General features: G+C 33.4%; 1 protein-coding gene and 1 long non-coding RNA gene across 3 annotated transcripts in view; one reads left to right on the forward strand and one right to left on the reverse strand.

Annotated features, from left to right (window-relative positions):
- The window catches only part of LOC124235445 (uncharacterized), a 63,577-nt gene extending 49,708 nt beyond the window's left edge, over window positions 1–13,869 (forward strand). Inside the window, exon 4 of the long non-coding RNA XR_006887482.1 lies at window positions 13,781–13,869. This is a non-coding gene — a long non-coding RNA (uncharacterized LOC124235445). The remainder of the gene's footprint in view (window positions 1–13,780) is intronic.
- COPS2 (COP9 signalosome subunit 2) overlaps window positions 3,114–22,589 on the reverse strand; it is a 29,109-nt gene continuing 9,633 nt past the window's right edge. The window contains exons 2-13 of one of the 2 annotated variants that reach the window (XM_046653443.1): window positions 20,852–20,965; window positions 20,118–20,195; window positions 16,394–16,519; window positions 14,081–14,170; window positions 13,875–13,952; window positions 11,786–11,960; window positions 11,112–11,290; window positions 10,948–11,000; window positions 7,521–7,618; window positions 6,279–6,361; window positions 5,684–5,742; window positions 3,114–5,058 (exon numbers count right to left, since the gene is read on the reverse strand). In XM_046653443.1, the coding sequence (XP_046509399.1) occupies window positions 4,914–5,058; window positions 5,684–5,742; window positions 6,279–6,361; window positions 7,521–7,618; window positions 10,948–11,000; window positions 11,112–11,290; window positions 11,786–11,960; window positions 13,875–13,952; window positions 14,081–14,170; window positions 16,394–16,519; window positions 20,118–20,195; window positions 20,852–20,965 (1,278 nt within the window). In that variant the 3' untranslated portion in view covers window positions 3,114–4,913. Of the gene's footprint in view, window positions 5,059–5,683; window positions 5,743–6,278; window positions 6,362–7,520; window positions 7,619–10,947; window positions 11,001–11,111; window positions 11,291–11,785; window positions 11,961–13,874; window positions 13,953–14,080; window positions 14,192–16,393; window positions 16,520–20,117; window positions 20,196–20,851; window positions 20,966–22,589 lie in introns of both variants that reach the window. The other variant, XM_046653442.1, reaches the window with a different exon arrangement.

A 22,589-nucleotide genomic window follows, 5' to 3' on the forward strand; every position in this document is an offset into this window, starting at 1 on the left:
CCCTACTTCAGAATTTTAAAAAATCAACCTAAATCCTCCAAATTATGTAAATTTGAACACTGTCTTCCATGTGAAACTTAGTTAGAACAGAGGAGTCATTGGTACACCGGCAATTCTTTTCATGGCATATGCCTGAGTCAGAAACAAGTGATATTAAGTAATGGAAACTGAAAAAAAATTACTGTGGTGGACCAGGGGAGTGAATTTTGTACTCCCACAAGTATGTGTACACACACACATGCCCACAAGAAATTTTACTGGCCAGCCATTAATGTGGAAATCCTGACCAAGGTTTAAAATTTAAAATCCTGGCCAAGAGGCAACAAAGTTAGCCCCAAATAATAAGGTAAGTATTTAATAAATAATCTTTTCTTGCCTATCACAAGATTTTAAGGTAGAGTTGGCAACTACATTTGATGCCCTAAGATTGACTTTTAATTATTCCAGCAGGCTTTTAAATAACACATGACACTAAAGAAGCAAAAAATAAGTGAACCACACATTGTGGCGCCAGCCTGGTGGTGTAGTGGTTAAGGTCACATGCTCTGCTTCGATGGCCCAGGATTTGTAGGTTTGGATCCTGGGTGTGGACTTAAATATACTGCTCATCAAGCCATGCTGTGGCAGCATCCCACATACAAAACACAGGACGATTGGGACAGATGTTAGCTCAGTGACAATCTTCCTCAAGCAAAAAGAGGAAGATAGGCAACAGATGTTAACTCAGGGCCAATATTCCTCACCAAAGAAAAAGAGAGAGAGAGAGAACCACACATTTGTTTAAGTAATGTCCCAGAAGAAACCATCTTTTCAAGATTCAAAGGCAAATTAAAATATTAATTTTTAGCATTTGGGGAAACATTAAGAATCACTGGCACAGTTGTTTTGTGGTGCTTAGTATCATAAACCATAAATCCTCCAAATGGCATGACTATTTTAACTTGCCTTGAAATTCCAAAAGGTTAAATCTTGTCAGAGCTCATCTAGTGATTCAAAGAGAAGTAAACAAAATTTTTGAACCACTGGTTAATCCACACCATTAAGGGCACACAATAGGTAGAAGGATAGATACATAGTAAAATTGAATAATCTTGAGTTAAATAGAACTTCTGACACACTTAGATTAAAACAGTTAATCTCTGATATGTCTATATTAAAGAGGTTCTTACAATTATTCCTACTCATAATTGTAACAAAACCAATATAGGATGCTGGGGGGAGAGGGGGCACGTCTGGGAAACCTAATGCAAAGACAACAAAAACAAGTAAAACCTCAGGAAAAAAAAGAGAAAAATTTTGATTTTGGTAACGCAAATGAAGACCAAAGTCCCTGAACTTCAAGTTTTGAGACTGACACCCAGTCTCTTGTTCTAAGTGCCTGGATAGTATTAACACTTTGAAACAAAATAGTTAAAAGTCAATTCCTTACAATGTTTTATGTTAATTATATCTCAAAAAAATTGAAAAAGTTAATTCCTTCTTTTTGTTACATATCTCAGTTCAAAAGGATGTTTATCTCCTTCAAGATGTTATAAATCTCATATAAAGAATGAAACTCCTAGCTTTACTAGAGTTTTGTATGCTCAAGTTTCACTTTAATGACCTGAATTAAATGAAAACATTTCAGGTTTATTTAAAACAGTAGTAAAATGATATTATTATTTTTAAAAAGCAGCTTTGGTAAACAAATGGTTAGAGTATCTCTGATCCCTTAAAAAAGGTAAGAGGAATCCACAGGCAAATACTCTTTTTTCCTATGGACTAAACTGACTAGTGTTCTGTACCACCATAATCTGCTTCATATGTTGATTAGATACCCTCACCCCAATCTCCACCCCAAAAGAAAAATGTACTCACCTGTGTTTATACTGAAGAATAATAAAGGCTAATGATTAAAAAGGAAAATTTAAAAAATTTTTTACTGTAGTGGATATTTTAAATAACAATAGCGGTTTTTCAGTCCGTGGCAAACTGATGTCTTATTATAAGGTAACAAAAAGTACTATATGGCCCACAGTGTAGTCCATTTAAACCAGACTTCACTAAAACTATACCCTGGATGTGAAATCAGATTCTCAGTAGTTTTGAAAGATAGACTATCAAGCTTTAGTTAGAAGGGACTCATGTAATGAAAGCAATTCTTAGTACATACATCAGCATCTCATCTTAAAAAGTGATGCACCATTAAGATATGGATAAAAAATATTTAATCAACAACTTTAAAATTAACCTAAGAGCTAGAATGAGAAATGGAAATGCAGCTCTTGTAGTAGACAGTATCTATCTGTAGCAGCCAAAGTTTGCTGTGAAGTGAGTTTATCCAGGTTTAGGGGTAAAAAAAAAAAGGAGAGAAGCATATTTCAAAATGATGTAAACTACTTGTTACTACAGTTTTCACAAAAAAGGGAAAGATTTAATCAGCAATTTAAATGCTAAGAATTTGCCAATCAATTTTTTTTACTTCCATTAAATTTAGTTATGTTTTGAAAAGCAATCTCTAAGATTTCAACTCTCCAAGATTTGACACACAAGAACACAGAATATGTTTAAAGGGAAAAAAATAGTAAGTTTTACATGAGTCAGACAGTTAAGATAGAGCAAAAACCTTTGTTCTAGAACAAATGTGGCAAATGACTTTAGAAAAAAGAATAAACCTGTACCAAGAGAAGATTCAACAATGCCTATGTGATATGTACAATTACCTTAAATTAAAGATTATGGTATAACTTTGGATATTGTCCTATACTTAGCCCAATTTCCCAAAGAATAACAAGTGCATGCTTTCCTAGAAACTAGAAGGTGCACTACTGCACACAGTAAACATATGACAGGAGAACTGGGCACCTTAAGAGTTGGAGGATAGGGGTTACATCACATCATTCAAATCCTTTGAATTCTAATTTCATCAACTCAGAGATAAGCAGGGCTTTTCCCACAGTTATCACATACATACATATTTGAATACAGGCACAGAAACTTGTCATTTTTATTTGGGTAACAAAGGGTCTTCAAATTATATTGAAAAATAAATCCTAATTATTATCACTTCTGTAAAAAAAATTTAGCACACTTTTCACAAATGATTTATGTAAAAGAGAAGAAAATACACATAATTTTATAATATCTTAAACTTTTTTATTCCCTACCAGAGACATTAATTTTGTCTTTCGTTTTCTTTCAGTTTTCTACAATTTCCAACTTGTACCTGTATTTAATACTGCTTTAATCTGCTAAAGACATTAGCTGATTGCTCTCCTAAATCTAAGGATTATATAGTTTTAGTATAAATATATATCACATATTTTCGTAAAATTTTGACAAAACTGAATAAGCATGCCTTGTTTTAAGTCCATGCTCCTTCCACTGTTTATAAAATCTGATTTAATGATCAAAAATTCTTGGTTGTCATTCTTCAGTTAAAACAGTCTTTCTTCTGAACTGCCACGCACTTCTTTTTACACAATAACAAGCAATAGAAAAATCAAAGAAATTATCTTAATCTTAGTTCTTCCTTTTGACACTATAAAATAATGTGAAACTTTTTGTTTTTAAATGAAACAAATACATCCAAAACTCAATACATTCAAATGAGCTGCATCTCCTTTAAGGTAGTCACCTTGGGAGGCCACAGTTCATTCTTCTAACTATGCTACTACCACTGCTCAGAATACCTTTAAAACTCTTGGGATCGCCTCCAAAGCCAGTTGCATACTTTCTACTATTACTTCAAAGATTGATTTAATTTTTGGAAACTGTCAAAAGTCATCTGGTGCCAAATAATGGTAACTGTAAAACAGTCCAGCTTGGTAATACATCTTTTTTCAACAACATGTAATCATAAAGTTAATAGTGTGACATAAATTAGCTCTGAATGCAATTCTAAAAGAGCAAAGCCCAAGAGGTTTTGAGCAATGGTAGACTGCTGGAATTAGGAAATAATTTCCAGCATGATCACTACGCACGGTAACATTCATTTAGCTGTCTATGTTCTGGCATATTTGTTTAAAGTGAACATTCTGAGAGTTAGTATTTATTCTTTTTTACAAAGGAATATCATTCTTAAAAAAAATTTATTCCTTTAAAGCATTACTGTCAAAGTAAGTACAATGCAAGTGTTCTGTTAGAAACTAATTCTACTTACTTTATCAATAAAGACTTATTTTAAAAACTCGAAAGCAAATAACCAACTTATTTGCTCCCAGGCTTTTTAAAATCATTAACTGAAGATAACATAATTTGAAATTTCTAAGGTACTAAAAAGAAAAACAAAAACCCCAAATGTAATAAAAACACATCAAGAACCAAACTACAATTTCTGAGCTGCACTGTTTATTTTGCTGCTTGAAACCTAAGTGACAGTATGCCACCATAATTATGGGGTTTCATCTAAACCTTTACTACACTGCAGGTACAGAAATATACGGACACATTTTTGAAGAATTGACATTTTGCAAAATGCAGCAAACATTTTAATTTATACATGAGAAAAGGAAGTGTTCAAAAGGGTATGCATTTCAAGTTATTGCAGGTTATTTGTGAGAGAATTTCTGCAGGTAAAACATGTTTAAATTTAACCAACAGTAGCGTGTCAGTGTATTTAAAATCATGACAAAAATCTTCTCTCTGGTCATGTTGCCCATGACAAATTACTACGATGTTGTATGTTTAGGGCAAGATGTCAATACAGCATAAATCCCATGGCATTTTGGTTTTCTTCTGGAGATTAAAGCTGTTTTTCTTGGGATAAATGCAGCAGCAAAACACAAACCAGTTGATCAAAAAAAGCACTTCTGCCATAACTCCAATAATTTTCAGGACACATCAACCGACAGTAGTTTTGCCATTCCCAGTTCTTTTAAGGATTACATCTCTGCACTGTTGCCTTAAGTACGTCTGTAAAAGCTTATTCTCTGTTAAGCCAGTTTACTGACTACAGCCTGGTTGAGAGAATTTAGTTGGTTGGTCCATTTATCTAGTGCAGTATATCGGGCACCACCTCTCTTCTGATGATCCAGTTCAAGGAGTTGGTTGACTTGATCAATTCGGCCATGAATAGTGCTGGAAATAAATAAATAAAGGAAAACATGTCTACAAACTGTTTTCACTAAGCATATCTTCTGGACTAATGTTTCATAAAATATTCACAATATCAATAAATGCAATAACCGCCCCCCCGCCGCCTACATTAAATGATTGAGTTCAGCATTAATTATAACATTCATTATCTTATTCAAACTCTAGACAGAAACCAGATTCGAGCTACCTTTCATCAATTTCACTGAAACAACCAACAGGTACAGACTTACCCAATTAATCAAGAGCAAATGTAATCTGTGAAGCTTTAAAGATACTGCTTTTAAGAAAGATATAATTTCAAAACTATTATATACTATACTTTATACATAAAAAGTACTATTTGTTAAATAATTTTCTAACTGTATATGGGTCATATACTGATGAGAAATCCTTCTTAAAAACCATTTAGAACTTTTTCAGATCTCATGTGCTTAATATGCTCATTTATCAAAAACTGTCACACATACATAAACATCCCTTTTAAAAGAAAATCACAGCCAGAAGTGCTTTTTATAAAATAATCAAGAATTCAACTGCTCTCCTTGCCATTAGTATTCAAACTTTATGGTCCTAAACATTTTGTGATAAATAGTAGCCAAGTACTTACTTATCCAATATGCACTGCACCAGCAAGCTCTCCACATCAGCTACATCTATGTTTAACTCCTAAGACAAAAGACTCATAATTTTACTAATTAACTTTTTTAAAGACTTCATGATTTTATATAAATAATTTTTCTGATTTTAAATTCATTCCCACCACTTAAAGGAAAATTAGTGAAGACAAAATTTAAAACAAATTCCATTATCACTTCAAAATACTTCTCACATCACAGGTCTGATGAAATTTAAGGTTTTAATTTTTAAAGTATATTCCTACCACAATTTTACTGTGATTAGGCTTAACCTATCATCAATTTATATTTTAGCCACTACTCTCTCTTCTATAATTTTCTCTGAGGCTGAAGGAATTTTTAAAAAGAAATTTAACGATTCCTTATTTCTCTTTTCTATTAACTCAATTTATGCCAAGAAAACACAGAAAAATTCACATTAAAAGCAAAGCCATTAAGTTATGCTATAGTTAAAATTTGTAATATTACAAAATGTTACCAAGTTAGAATTATTCTTTTAAATGGAAAATAGGTATACTGCATTTATAACTATAAATTATAAGCATTAAAATCCATGAATATAAGTACCTTAGAAATAAAAGGAATATGTATTCTTGTATAAGGCTTAATTAACTTTATGAGCACTTGTGTTCTGATGTTTCGCAAAAGCTCTGAAAGAAAAGACAAAAAACAATACATTTGCATTTAACAGTCTGTATATCTTTATGAATCATTACGCACTTCTAAATCATATTAATTCACTATCTCATTTATCTTCTCAAAATACACCTTTCTGTCTGGCAAGGATGTAAGGTATTTGAATCTAAAGACATTTGGGTCCAATAGACGCACAATATAATTAGAGACTGCCTCTCCCATAATTTTCCCTTGTTTCTCCCTCTCTGATTTTGCTCATGTTGTGATGCTACCTCTATAGTTAACATCTTTCAAGAAGCTCTGTTTACACCAGTCAAATTCCTTATTTTATGTTCTCTTAAAACCTAGAGAATTATATTTTATACAATGAATTTACAATTTTCCCCACTTCTCCACGTACAAGTGTCTCTTTTTAAAAAAAAACTAGATTCGAGTTTATGCACAAGGCTTCTACATTTTTCTATATCCACAAAGCGCAGTATCATTCTAGGTTCATATAAGAACTTTAAAAATGTCTGTGGAATGGAAGAGAAAGGAAGGTGGGGAACAAAAGAACATTACTTTCAAAGTATTCTTCAAATTTTCTTGATGCATTTGGAATTTAAGTATTGGAATGAGTTGTTCCAAATGGTCATTAAAAAACCCTCAAATAGCTCCATAACAGGTGGAACATTGGAGGTATAAAAGTGGCCCCAGAACAAAGGGATGATTTTTGCCTTTATTAATCCAATAGAACTTACTAAAAATCTCATATACTTAGTGGTACAATTTTAGCCTACCTTTCAAAGTGAATGCATCTCAGTACTATCTATAGCAGGCTATTTTCAAAGCTGTTATTTCAAAAATAAATCCTAAAAAATAACTTTGAATCTAAACATCAGTAATAAACATGCAACAATATGTAAATTAGAAAAGGTAAAAGGGCAGCTACCTTAAATGAAATGGACATCATATGAGAACTTGATTTTGTTAATAACATGAAATTGGCTAATGATTTCTTTAAAACAGCTTTATAATTTTAAGGAGTACCTTATTCCATGACAGAATTTAAAAACATTTTTATACTTTGCAATAAACTGAAGAAAAACAGCTAATTCCATGCAGATCCATTAAGAAGCACTGTTGACAGTGTCAAAAAAAAGAAATAGAATTCAGTTGGCAGAAAGAATATACCTTCGATGTGTTCCCTTATGAAAGGATCATCCATGATGTTGCTGTGATTTGTTTTCAGAATCTTTTCAAATTCAGTGATGTCATTATTCTGATAGGCACTAACAGAAAAAGAAAAGTAAAAACTTTGTTAAACATGAAGAAGTTATGTATTTTGTCAGATAATCCAAAGAGCCTGTTTCTTTTATATGCAAAAACCTAAATCACCAGAGTTTCCATCATGGAAATCGGAGTTAAGTATAGACACATTCTTCTTCAAATAAAATGAGTTTCCTTTTTAATGCTTTCAGTTTTACAAAGGAAAGATTAAATAAATATTCTTTTGGGGTTATATACTATATTTATATATAGCTAATTAAATCTTCTCAAAATCTTAGTATTGTTAAGAATTGACTCTAGTTTAATAACTGCTTAAAGTTTGATGCTTTCAAATTAAATTGTGCACTTAATCCCTAGGAAACCAGGTTTCATGCATACTACCATATGGAAGAGTTTAGCCTTGTCTTTCAAATAAGACAGTACATCCTCTCTGAAGGTTATTCAGAAATGCAGCTTCCTAATTTTTATCTTCTAGAAAGCTACCAGTAACTGCCAAAACTTTTCAAAGGAACATTTGATTCCCAATTCTCTCTAGCCTAAAAATTCCACTGTGCTATACAGCAGAAACACCAGTGGCAGACAACGGGATAAGAGTGCCAAGTAGGACATGCTCACAAAGTAAAGAGCGATGGACCCTGCTGCAGAAGGCCAAAGGCTGATTTATGTTCATGATTCTCTGAGGCATCTAGTATCTACTCTTGAAATTCTGTAAGGCATTATGGAGACTGCTAAAGGTGCTGAGAAGGAAGAAGCCAACCTTCTGGATATGGCACCACTGTGGGCTTTATATGTAAGACATATCATCAGCCATTCTGCACGCCCTCTGCTGTGCTTCCATCTGTTGGGTCGCAATGTAACTTCATGTTAGGGGCAGATGGTTCAAGTGCTTCAACAGGAATTATTTTCCTCTAGTCTCCTGGCAACTGACTAGGAAGATAAAATTAGGAAGCATTACTTTCTTACCTACCCCAAATACATTATTGTAATATACTACAGGAAGATATAGTCAAGCAGTAGTGAAAACACTTGCACACACTTATAGTTAAATCAAGAGACATTCTTCCACTATTTAAGTGGCTTTTAAAGAAAATCTTATACAAAATGTGGGATATCATAGACCACTTTTGGTTTGGGTCAAAATTTGCCATTAAAATAAGTTTCCAAGTTCTAACATAGAGGTTTCACTGGATAAATTGTAACATAATAAATATATAAATACAGCTATTAGTTTTTAAAGGTCTGATAAATCAGTCCTTTAATTCATTTTAATGTATTCAACCAATTTAATTTAGATGAAATATTAATGTCTAGAGCAAAACTTTCCCTCAATATTTCTTTGGTTTTTTTTTTAAAGAGCTAACAACTGAGCTAACAACTGTTGTCAATCTTTTTTTTTTCTGCTTTTTCTCCCCAAACCCCACCCCCAGCACATAGTTGTACATTCTAGTTGTGGGTCCTTCTAGTTGTGGCACGTGGGATGCCGCGCATGGCCCGATGAGCAGTCCCATGTCCACGGCCAGGATCTGAACTGCTGAAACCCTGGGCCACTGAAGGGGAGCACGAGAACTCAACCACTCGGCCACTAGGCCAGCCCCTTTAAGAGTTTTAAAAGTTCAAACTGTTGCTTAGCAATTTAACTTTATAAATTTAAAAAAATTATTATGAAGTTAATCTCTAAACAAATCATCTTAGTTAATGTGGCCAAATGTAGATGGAATAAACTGTTTGAAATAAAGATGGAGAAATCTCCTTTCATAACTAAAATCAATTTAATTCAACAAATATATATTAAAATAGACTAAAGAAGTGAACAATAAAAAAGAAATTGAATAGAGGAAGATGGGCACGGATGTTAGCTCAGGGCCAGCATTCCTCGGCAAAAAGAGGAGGATTGGCAGCAGACGTTAGCTCAGGGCTAATCTTACTCAAAAAAAAAAAAAAAGAAGAAATTGATTTTTTAATGTTGTAATTTAGGGCTTTTATCCCCTAATCATTCATAGTCCCCTTAAAATAAAATCATTCTTATTTTTTACAGGTAAAATTAAGGTTTCCTTAAAACAAAACAAAAAACCTAGTAACTTGTGAAAGTTGTAGCAAATAAAAACTAAGTAAATGAGGACATTTTACATATGAACTTAAACAATTATCATAAAATAATCTATTTTCTCCAAGTATATAAAATTCTTATGTAGGTGACTCATAATTTATAGTGTAACAGTACTTTTTTTAAATGAAAAAAGAATATTAAGAGAATGTCTGGTCACCTAATTATCTACATACATCTGCAAAAACCCCTGGCCTATGTCCCTAATTGCATTCTTCTGGCTTGGCAAACTCTGCTGTATAATCTGAAACAAAGGAATTGAAGAAACCTAACGAACTTCTGAAACTTTCTACAAAGAAAATCCATTAAAGCCAACGGTTCCATTTATTCTTGGCCCAGAGGAAAATTTTTCTTGCTCACTGATTTCTTTTGCAAAAATAGGCTTTCTTTTCTGGGCTTTCTGCATGGTCTTATCTTCTATAATTTTGTTTACTATTAATTGATTATAGCAGGTTTTTCAGTTGCTAACCATCTTAGCCATATCTGTCTCTGCAGAAGCCATCAATAAATCAAATCTTTTGGTTTCTTACCAGTATGACCCCTCTGCTTCTCACCTCAGAAAAATCATCTGAGATAAACTGTTTTAAAACAATTTTTTTATCTTTTTATTTTTTTTAAAGATTTTACTTTTCCTTTTTCTCCCCAAATCCCCCCACTACATAGTTATATGTTTTTTAGTTGCAGGTGCTTCTAGCTGTGGCACATGGGACGCCGCCTCAGCATGGCCTGATGAGCGGTGCCATGTCCGCGCCCAGGATCCAAATCTGCAAAACCCTGGGCTTGCCGCAGTGGAGCGCGCCATGGGGCTGGCCCCAATTTTTTTATCTTGTCAACTGAGAAAATATACCAGTAAAGAAACTGTCTTATTGAAAATTCTTGACTTATGTGGACCCATTCATAATTTCATTTAGGATTAAGGCAGGTAGAAACAGTAAACATCGTAACATTGTTTTAAAACATCTACAATCAGTTTTCTACTGAAAAAGAACACACACACACAAACATGTGGATAATAAGAAAAAAAGCAGCGAATACTTCATAAAATCTCATGACTAACAGAAAAGCATAATAAATGACTTTAGAAGATAAAAATTTCACAAACTTTGGTATATTTCAAACCAAAATACAAAAGAATAAATGCTGAATATTAACTTAATTCTGAAAAGTTCTCTCCTCTTTATTTGCTACTTTAAGGATATTTACCTTAACTGAAATATGAAGACTTACCTTACTAAATTCGTCATTGCTAGAATTTCTGGATCATTTTTGTACGGTTTGGCCTAAACATAGAAAAACAAGAATTAACTATGTATACTGCACAAAGAAAGAATAACATTTTTATTTCCACAAAAGACAGCTGATCGAAATGAACAATTAGGGCACACATATACCTCCTGTGAGTCAAATGGATTTATTCCCGATTTCATTAGCATATTTGCTAAGACCAAATATTTCAAGCAAGTGGTTCGTCTTGGACTTCCAGATTCATCATAATTCTTGAAAGCTTCAAAAAAATCAGTGTGTGCCTTTTCAAATTCACCTTCTCTCAAGTGCATTTTACCACCACATTCTGTAAAGAATAAGACCAGAGAAAAGAGGACATTTTCAGTTCTGTAATAACAAAACTGACCACTCTATAAAAAAATCAAATGAAAACTATTTTAGTGCTTTCCAGTCTTTTACTTCTACAACCTGCATAGTACTAGCCCCAGGGTACACTCCTTAATTCTAAAAAACAAGCTCTTCATTAAACATCACCCAACCAAGCATTTGCAAATTTTTAGCCTTGGTTGAAGGAGAAAGTAATTATATATATGTCACTAAAATCCAAGAATAGAACTTCTGATGGTGAATTTTCTATTAGTAAATTTCTTCACTAATATAAATTTTACAAGACAAAAAGTTCATTCTAATTCCGTTCTAAGACTAAATCATTTCATTGATTTCACTACTTTGTCATTTATTTTCACCAAAACCAAAACACTTTTCAGAGTCATTCAATCACATGCAATGACATCTTGATATCTTCCAGTGACACTGCCCACCCTCTCCAAACCAAACTTGCCTCTGATGACTCCCATGATCAGTGGATGAGGGATGGCAGACTTGATGTGAAGTGACTGTTCATACAGTGCTTTAAGTTTTTTGTTATTTTTCTGTGCCGTGTACATTTGAATTTCCAAAGCATATATTTCTAATAACTGTGTACCTTTTTTTAGGTCATCTTCTCCATCATCAGTCTAGGAAAGCAAATAATGAATTTCAGTCAAGATAGAATTCAGAGTCAATCTAGTAATTTTTATTTGAGTTAGCCTGATATCCTTACATTTCGAATATTAATTCTGTGTGAAAATGCACTGCAAATTTTAATTAGGACTTAAGAGTACTAAAAACACTATCTTTAATGGCCAAAAAGGAACCCAGACATCTTTTGTACTTTTTAGTCATTCGATAAGGAAAAAGTGGCCAGAGAAATTTTTTTAATGTATAAAATGTTGTAATGTTTGTTTTATCTAGATTATTTATGGTCTTCTCCAAATCTTCACAACCACTTTAGATCCACTGACTCAATCAAAAAGCACTTCCTGAGTGCATACCTAGGGCTAGGCACTGAGTCTACCTTGAGGAAATACAAAGTTAAATAAGCCAATGTTCCTGGCCTCAAAAAGTTCACAATCTAGAATACTGTTCTGTCAACAGATAAATTACAATATAAATGATAATGATTCTAGTTGAAGCATGAACCAAGTGCCTAGAAGAAAGGAAGACAAAAGGACTAATTCTCCGGGGGGATGCCAAAGGAATAACAAAGGTGGTGACATTTGAGTTTGACTTTGAAAGATGACCAACAGCCCACAAAATGCAGGCCATAAAAAAATAGCATAAGGTCAACAGTCAGATAATCATAAACATCAAGCACTGAAATACACAAAGCCAAAATGTATTATTTATTTGGTCTTCCAACTTAAAACTTGTTTAGTTATTCTCTAACGAATCACAACCAGAGTAAAAGATATGATCTGCAAGACAATTTGTACATCCGGATTATCATGCCTCTCTGGTATACTATAATGCTATTTACAATCCAGATAGCATTTTCCTTATTCTTTGTATTCTTTGAAATAAACCAAGTGAAAACCTGTCCAGAGGATTTTTTCATATTCCTTATGTACACACTGAAAGACCCTCTTCCATTCAGAAATGGCTTCTCCATTTCACATGGAACTGAACCCTCAGTTATTCAGGCATCAGACTAAGGTTTCCTAAGAATGTGTAGATAAGAAACAATTCATAAACAACTTATCTGCTTATAAAGCAAAACCATTATGAAACAAACCTTTTCTTATTTTTAAAAACGAAAAAAAAGCAAAACTATTAAATGAATATATCTTCAGGTCATTAATTCAGAACACTTTCCTGATCAACTTTCCCCCATTCACAAAAATAACATATATAATAAAAATAATAGTACATGGCATTGGAAGAGCTTAAAAACATTTAAAACAGTATTTCTATATAAAATTTAGACTAATATGAAATAAATTATTGATGAAGACATTTTTAAAAAGGAAATACAAAATTATGGTCTGGAGTTAAAAAGTTAAGGAGGTACACTATGGCTATTCAAATTTAGACCACGTGGCTATTCAAATTTAATAAAATAAAAAACTCAGTACCTCCATCACACTAGTCACATTTCAAATGTTTGATCACCTGTAGCTGGTGTTACCATATTGGAGAGCACAGACAAAGAATGTTTCTGGCATCACATGAAGTTCTAGTGGACAATGCTGTTACAAAGGATTCATACATCATAAACCAGAATATCAAATATCTTTATTATATATGTCTACAATATCTTTTCCAATTTTCATAGGGTGCATAACTAAATATGAAAGACTTATTCTTAGTAAGTATTAATGACCAGCCTGTTTATTTATTGATACTTGTGCCTCATTCCACAAAAACAGGATTGAAATTAGGATTAAAACAGGAAGAAATGTAATACTCAGAAGAAATCAGCATTTTAGTAACTTGTTTTCCAAATTTTATTTTTCAGATGATGCTTGAACAAAAACATCCCTAAGCAATGTTTCCAATATAATTTTTTTCTTATGATGAAGAAATATTAAGAAAAAATAAGTGAACACTACCTGGCAGGACTGATGCAACTGGCGTAAAATTTTTTGAAGCTTTCCATACTCTTCTCGTTCTAAATATAATTTCCCAAGCTGTAAAAAAACAAACTTACTAAAATTAAAAGATTTCAACATGAGAAGGCATACATCTTTAGAAGACTTTACTAAGGACACCCGCCCCCTCTTCAAAAGTAAAAATGTTAAGCAATTTAAATTGTTACCTTTGTGTTTGTCTTAAACCACAGTCTATCATTCTTAGCATCTTTCAAAGCTTCCAGTGTTGTTTCATAGAATTCCTGCAGTAAATCCATCTGACATAAAAAATCAGAATTCTATAATTGTAAACAGCAAATTTGTACCTGTTAATAAAGTTAATTTGAGCAAACTAAAAGTGCATCTTTGAACTTTAATACACGTAAGATACATTATCTGTATCTTACCAAATGTCTGTGACAGTCCACAAAATTACCAGAACTTTAGCAAAATACAGACCAGATTTACAAAAAAAACAAGTGCCAAGATCTGTTCTTATGTGAATTTTTTAAAATAAAACCCAGAAAATATCTAATGCTCTAATAATATAGGTTTGTCCTTTCCAACCTAATAACTCATTTTACAGTAACACAAGTAAATGACACACACATAGAACAGTTGTACTGTTATTAACAGTGTTTATTTTATTCACTCAATTCTTATTTGGTACCTACTATGCGGCAAACACTAAGCAAGCTACTAAAAAAACAAAGAAGAATAAGGTTCTTCTCACAAAAATTCTTCTATAAATGTGACATCAATTAACTGGCCTAGACAGCTTTTAAATTACTGGTAAACTGTTGGAGTTGGGCGGAGGGAAAAGTCTAGCATAATTTTAGCTGTGTCTGACTACCATCAATTCACCAATCTGAGTGCAACATTTTTTCATGAAAATCACTATTTGCTTTGCATTATGATAAGCTCCCCTGCCCTCCCTCCTCCACCAAGTTCTGGCTCTGCCCTGGTTCGAATACCTGATTCTCTAGATCTCTACTTAATAGGATCAAGAAGTAAGAGGGCCATGAAAACAGGAAAGTTTGATACTTCCAGAAAAGGCTGCCTATTTATTCACGACTGCTGATGGCATACTGACTAAGTCGAGTGCTGCCCACCCAACATCTATTCTTACTTTCAAAAGACAAAGAGCTTATATATAATAGCACGAAGCAACATTCAATATTCAAGTTTTAAAATTACTTAATTCCCCTGCCACCAACATCTGGCATAACATTTATAAATAGTGTACCAAAAATGTTTTAATGACACTTGTTTGTAGAACTCGAAAACATTTTCCCACTTAAGAAAAGCCCCCTGATATGTAACAACTTAAAAATCAGCGCCATTAAGTTCTAATGTTCTAACAAAACATAAAAGTTTATCTTCCTCTACTTCCATTACATATATTTTAGATATAAAAACTAAAAATAATAAACTGCCTCAAGAAATAAAAATGACATCTAGCAGAAAAGATAGAATGAAAGAGGCTGATTCTGAGATGAATCTTTTTTTTGTTTTAATATTTTATTTTTTTCCTTTTTCTCCCCAAACCCCCGCCGGAACATAGTTGTATATCCTTAGTTGTGGGTCCTTCTAGTTGTGGCATGTGGGATGCTGCCTCAGCATGGTTTGATGAGCAGTGCCATGTCTGCGCCCAGGATTCAAACTGACGAACCACTGGGCCGCCTGCAGCGGAGCACGCGATCTTAACCACTCGGCCACGGGGCCAGCCCCGAATATTTTTTATTATAAATACAAAAAAGTATCAAATCTTCTACGAAATACTCAATGCTACAGAGAGTACTTCGTGCTCAAATATCATAATGTAACAAAGCTGAACTTTAGGACTATGTTGCTTAAAAGAGTAGAAACAATCCAATTAAAAATTATCTTAGCAATAAAGTAAAATCATCATTGATTTTCTTAATAACCAAAATCTAGAATAACAGAAGCACTATCACTCCCAATGCCCACTGTAGTTTCTTCATCATCAGCCCTTCCTTTCATCATCCATCATCCACCCATTCTTTGTAAAAGCATTTATTGAACACCAAATGAGTAATGCCAAGTATTAACCGATATGAGTACAGGCTCTCCCTCAAGGATCTTTATCTAATCAAATCTACACAAATCACCTATGATTTACTGCTATGTATTTAACAGCTCAGGATGGCTAGCTGAAGTGGTGATGAAGTTTATTAGAAGGAACTACAACAGTAACTGTATATGTCTAATATAAATCTGCAAAAGTTGTGTGCAGATTATGTTAGTATCTAAAGATATTATTTAAAGACATTAACCTAGACGTATTCACTTTTAATATTATATAATTAATACGATAATCAAGAAATAGTATACATTATTTTTAAAGCACACTAATAACTAGCATAAACTGCTTAAATAGAACTACTAGGCCTTTTTTTTTTTAAAAAAAAAAGAACAAAACCCTTCATATAAATAATAAACACATCGATAAGTACCAAGAGGCAAAAACAGAATCTAACCTGTTTAGAAGTAGAGATATAATCAAGAATAGAATTAATGGATTTTTCAGAATAATTTCTTGTGACTGCACTCCGAATATAGGTCAATAGTTGTTTATATCTGTTCATCATTTCTGGAAAGTTTGTCTGTGAGGGAAAAATAAATGCATTATTAGAGACATATTTATGTCCTAAAATATGTACACATGATTAACATTATAGTACATACTGCTACGTAATTAAAAAATTATAAAGTTTTATGATAGAGGACCTATATATGACAGAAACACTATAAACATTTTAGCTTAAATTTGAAATTATTAGATTACTCAGACATATGAACCAAATTTATGAAGTTAGCCTATGAAAAAGTACAACTTATCGATTTTCCAAATTTCAGATATTGTTCCTCATTGCACAAAAAACACATTTAAATCATAAAAACTTCCAAAATATTCATAGACCAAAAGATATAACTAAATCCAACTTTTCAAATGCCTTGGGTATCAGCTATGCAGATATCAGCTATATCCTCTCCTGAAGCTTTATCAGGAAGCTCTCTAATAATTAGGTGTTTCTTTTTCTCCTATTATTGGCGGGCTCTACATTAAAATGTGAAGTGAAAGAATCTCTGAAAGCCCAGATACTCTCATCCCACTATGAAGAAAAGTCCTCCCACCTGAGACTCTACTCAATAGTAGATATAGCTAATGCTACTATTCCTTGCAGGACTATTTGCACTACTGTGGTTATTCCAGGAAACATCAACAATCTGAGGAAATAAAGGACTACTAGTGGAATTTCCAGCACTTAAGTGCAGAGGGTCTATCATCTCTCAAAGTACATAATGTAAGTCAACTTATGAGTCTAACCTTATAACCTGCACTCACAGTTCCCAAAACCTCCAACTGCTGTTAATCCCACTTTTTACTGGGTTCTACTTTCTTTCCATCAGGGAGATGGAGTATTGGCAGATAAAACACTTTTCCTGACTAATGGAACACATATTTTTTAGGGTGAAGAATAAACTAATGATTTACTGTAAATTTCCTGCTTATGACTATGTCTTGTCCTGGGATACAGCATGAGGGACCAGAAAAGAAAACATGAGAAGACTCTGGAACCAAGTATGCCGGTACCATGTGGGGGTAAATAACAGGTAACATCCTATCAGTGAGCTGCTAAACCTAAGTTACAGAATATTTCTCGTGGCAAAGAGGAAATCAGAAGTATGACTGCCCCAACTTTGAGATTATATCTTGATAATGAAATAGGATTCTGGCAAAAAGTTAGTTTTGAATTCATTTCCTTATAGTGTAATAACTTTAAAGCTCAATTTTCAAAAATTATGTTACTGTAACTAAAGATTGAGGGACAGTTAGGTAAATTGGTCTTATCTGCAGTGGTGAACACATAGAGCAGTTTTAATGACCCCTTCCAACTTTTTACTGCCTAAAAACCACTACACAGCAACATGGGTCCTATTCTAAATCCAACCAGAAAATAAGAGGGCAGGAATGGAAGCTAAACCTCTCTTGAAAACCACAACTTATTCACAGATGCTGCTAGAGCAAATAAAAGGTGGAGAAGGAAGGCAGGCAAAATAACACAAAGTACAAATAATCTTTTCCCTTACTTGCTTCTCATCTTGGCTCAAGGTAAAAGGGTAAAATCAGGTCTTACGGGCGAGCTTAAGTTTAAATGGGCTCATAAACTAAACTATTACTAGTATGTTAAGATAGCAGATTTCTACAGGGTCTCTTGGTACTATTTCAAATGACAGAATCTTAAGAGTTGAACCTTGGGTCCCTAATGTCACTATAATTGTTTAATCAAAATCTCTGTCCCTTGAGACACCTGATGCTTCTTTCACAGCCCTGGAAGTTATTAATTTAAATATGGTAAATATTTGTATTTAATATTTTCACAAATAATAAATGAAAAGAAAGTACAGGGGCTTTGTGTCACACAGAGATCCTTTGAGAACAAAAGAGCAGTAGAACTAGAAAGGATAAATGCAACATAGATAGTTTTCCTTCTGTAACTATATTCAAATGCAATACACAATATACTGCATAATAGTTAACATGTTTTGAATAGTCTTGATATTTTGGAGGGAAGGAATGAGCTAAAACATTTTGTGGATAGCTTTTGTAGGAGATGTCATAGAGGGCCCCTCCTACTGAAAGTGGGTGAGGATGCCAGTGTGAGTACATCAAGAAGAGCAGGATGCAAGATTAATGGAAGATAACTGGATAAAGGTACTAGTTAATTCAAGTTCAATTTCAGATAGATGGGCTAGAGAAGATAATGGGGAGAAGAAGGAGACATATGGGAAACACAGAGACAGGGGAAAAAGAATGTGGTAACAGATTATCAGCCATCCTTCCATTTGTCAGAGAGGCAAGTGCTTACCTCTGCTAATCAAAGCTCCATTTTACCTTTTACTTAAAAGTTCCTCTACGCTTAGTGATGATAAGATTCACCTCTGTACCTAGGCCTCTCATTCACTAACTGCTTTGTTTCCTCTCCACTTTTACCCTGCCAGAAGACTGGCAATTCTATGAGAGTATAAGGTCATGACAATTTCAGCTTATCTATGAGCTCATTCAACAAAATATTTGAGCACCTACTGAATGCCAGCCACTATTATAGGTGCTGGGAATATAAAGTGAATAAAACAAAGTCCTGCTCTCATGGAGCTTACAACCTATGGGGGGAGAGATGGCAGAAAGGCAATAAAAAAGTAAACAGATCAAGTGTGATGTATGCAAAGAAGAAAAACAGCAGGGTAAGATGAAAGTAAGTGATGATGGGAAGGATGCTATTTTACATAGGGTGGTCAGAGGAAGGCCATTTGGTCTATGGTAGCATTTGAAGAGAGACATGATCAAATGAGGAAAAGAATTAAATGGCTATGTAAGAGGAACATTCAGGGCAGAGGAAACAGCAAGTACAAGCACTTATGTAGAAGTGTGCTTGGGATGACAAGAGGAACAGCCGGAGGCCAGTAAGGGAGACAGAAAACAAGATTAGAAAGGTAGCAAAGGGTGAGCTGATGTAGAGCCTAATAGGCCACGGCAAGGATCTGGATTTTATTGAGGGGAGTGGAGATCATCAGAGCAAAGGAATGACATAATCTGACTTAATATTTTAAAAGGATTGCTCTGTTGCTTGCGGAGAACAGACTGTAGTAGGGCAAGGATAAAAGTAAGGAGACCAGTTAGGAAGCTACTGAAATAATCCAGGTGAGAGAGGATGTTGGGTTTCCAGAGTAGCAGAGGTAGAAATGATAAGTAGCAGTCGGATACTGGATATATTTTGAAGATCTCTCTCTCTCTATAGCCACCTGGATTTACCAATGGATTATTTGTGGGGTCAGAGACAAAGAGAGAAGTAAAGAATAATGCTAAGATTTTGACCCTAAGCAGTGGCAGAGGAGCTCTTTATAATAAAAAGCAGAATTTTAAAACTCCAAAATAAACACTAATAGTTTGTGGAAAAGTCACTCTATTAATAACACAGCCAAACACTGTCTACGTATCCAAAAGATAAGTTTTCTTAAACAGAAAACTTTGTATCCTATGTAGATTTTTTTTTACTTAGTATAATTGTAGTCACAAGTGAAAAGTAGGCTAAATATGGAAACATATCAACAGAATTATTTTAGAGAAGTATATATAATGGTTTTTACCTACAGAATTTATTTCATTACTAGTTTGATTCTCCTCAAAACAAATCTTACCAATTTGAAGTTAATCTTAATCATTTGTTTCAGTGCTTTAAATCCCCATTCTCCTTTTTCACCTTCAAGCTCCAAAACCTAAAAGAAGAAGAAATTTTTAGTCTAACCTAATTCTAACATTATTTTCTAATGACACCCAATGTCTACATTTTGAATGAATTTTACATCATATGCATGAAAAACACTTCACTAAGAAGTCCAGTTTCTCAAGGCCACTTAAAAGGCTTAAAAAAAGAAATGTCTTAAAATGCTTACTTAAGGATAACTGAACTTATTCTGAAGTTCATCAAAAGATTAAATACCTACTTCTTGATTATTATACAGTCCCAGAAATACTTTTTTCCCCTGAATAATCTGTTAGTAAGAATAACCCAAAAGTATATTAGCAGTCAAGAAATCACACTATCAAACAGTGAAACCACACCTGTGTGATCTGTCCCCAAAAGAAGGAACAAGATTGTACGGATAATACCTGTTGACCATCATGTTGCTTCCCCTTCTCCCAGAACCATACTAGCTTTTCAGGACAATAGCCCTACACTAAAGAGAGTTTGACTGGAAAAAAAACAACAGGATAGCTCTTCTGAAATATATGCTTGTACTGCGTATGCAAACTTACTCTCCAGGTTTGCAAAACAAATTTCTGAGATAAAATCACTTGGAACTTATTTGATCTAAGATATCATTAAAAAAAAAAACTTTAAGACACAGAATCACCCAGAAAAAATATGAACCTTTTGGAAACTGCTTAATGCTGCTTTTGGGTCATCTTCTTTTAACGCTTTGGAATTATAGTACTGATTTTCCAAATCCACATTTGGCTCGGAGTTACTATCTTCAGAGTATTCCTGTGTGTTACAAAGCAAGAGATATTAAAAAAAAAAGAAAAAAAAAAGACACCCACACATTGCACTGTAAAAGGTGAATACTGTTATGATGGAACAACCACATATTTATACAAAACAAAACAACCTTGAATATATAGGTAAAATGCCATTGATATTTAACCATTATTTAAAAAACGAGGGCAAAAGCCAAAATCAAATGGATAGTAGAATGAAGAATCATTTCTTTCTTTCAGGTCAAAACTACGATCTTCATAGAGTCAACATAAAAGCAAAATGCAAAGAAATAATATTGGTTAACGACTCCCAATTCTATAAGAGTTAACCCTTTGTTAGTCATGCAATTTGAGAAAAATCAGCATAAATAAATGCTAATTATTACATGAATGCTAATTATTCATCTTTAGTTCCACAATCTAAGTTTCTCTACTCCCTAAGTCTAAATTTCATTATTTTAACATGGCCAAACTATCTAGGATGGTAACATATATACGTGGCAGAGTAGTCTACTGCTAAATATAATTATATGTTAATAAGAATATTTGCCTTATGTGCATTCCACATTACTCAACAGCTGTTTAGTTATATTAATGTACTTTAGCATCATAACAAGTCAAAATAAGTAAAGCAAATGAATTTATATAATTTTATGTGACTTTCGTCACACAAATTCAATTCCTAGTACTAAAACAATAAAACAGAAAGGAAAATTGGAGTAAAACAACTATTTTGTGGAGCAGTGTAAACAAGAGTTTAAAATAGTTCCAAGACAGTATTCAACTTGATGAGGATTATAAAATACATATGGATTGGTACAATGAAAATTATTATTTTAAGAAGATACAAGATTATTTCCTGCAGCTACAAGTCATTACAAAGGGAAAGTTTATGTCAAATTAAGAATAGTACCTGAAAGTAGACACAGAAAGAACAGAATTATAGTTATTTCTAAATCCAAATACAGTTAATACATTTTTAGAGATATTTATGAAAAATTCTGTAATGTTTCATAAATGCACAAGAATGAAAAAAGGTAACTGAGTGTAGTGTTAGAAAGCTCAAAATATAAAAACAAGATGAATTTTCCCTGTGACCAGTAGATGGAGAGGGATGTTTGATCTTTGTATAAAACCAGTTTTATCTGACCACAGTGGCTTTGTAATGTGCGCCCTCTGGAGGATAATTATTTCCTTGAGTAAGGACACGAAGCACGGGCACTCAGTCTCAGATTTAAGATTGGGAATTCAGTTATGTTTAACATATGAAAATTCTTTGGAATACTTCTCTTAGGGATGAGATCAAATTTTGGGTAGTGAATAAATTTCATTATCACTCATTCACTTCTTAACCCTGTAATCTAGGTTTGACTATGATGAAAGTAATCAAACTAAAAAAGCAACTAATAAAGAATGAACAAGCCAACTGTACATCAAATGATAGCGTGATAGTGATGGCTTCTGAGCCCGGTTTTGAAAGTTAAATGGGGTTTTGCCTGCTAGACAAGATGGGAAAGGGGAATGAGAAGAGCAGATACAAAACAGCATAATGGGAGATGAGTAAAGAACTAATAGTCACATTGCTGGAACATAAAAGTCCTTATTGATTCTACCTTCAACACAAATCTTAA

This window comes from Equus quagga, chromosome 2 (assembly GCF_021613505.1).
Source record: "Equus quagga isolate Etosha38 chromosome 2, UCLA_HA_Equagga_1.0, whole genome shotgun sequence".
Lineage (NCBI taxonomy): Eukaryota > Metazoa > Chordata > Mammalia > Perissodactyla > Equidae > Equus > Equus quagga.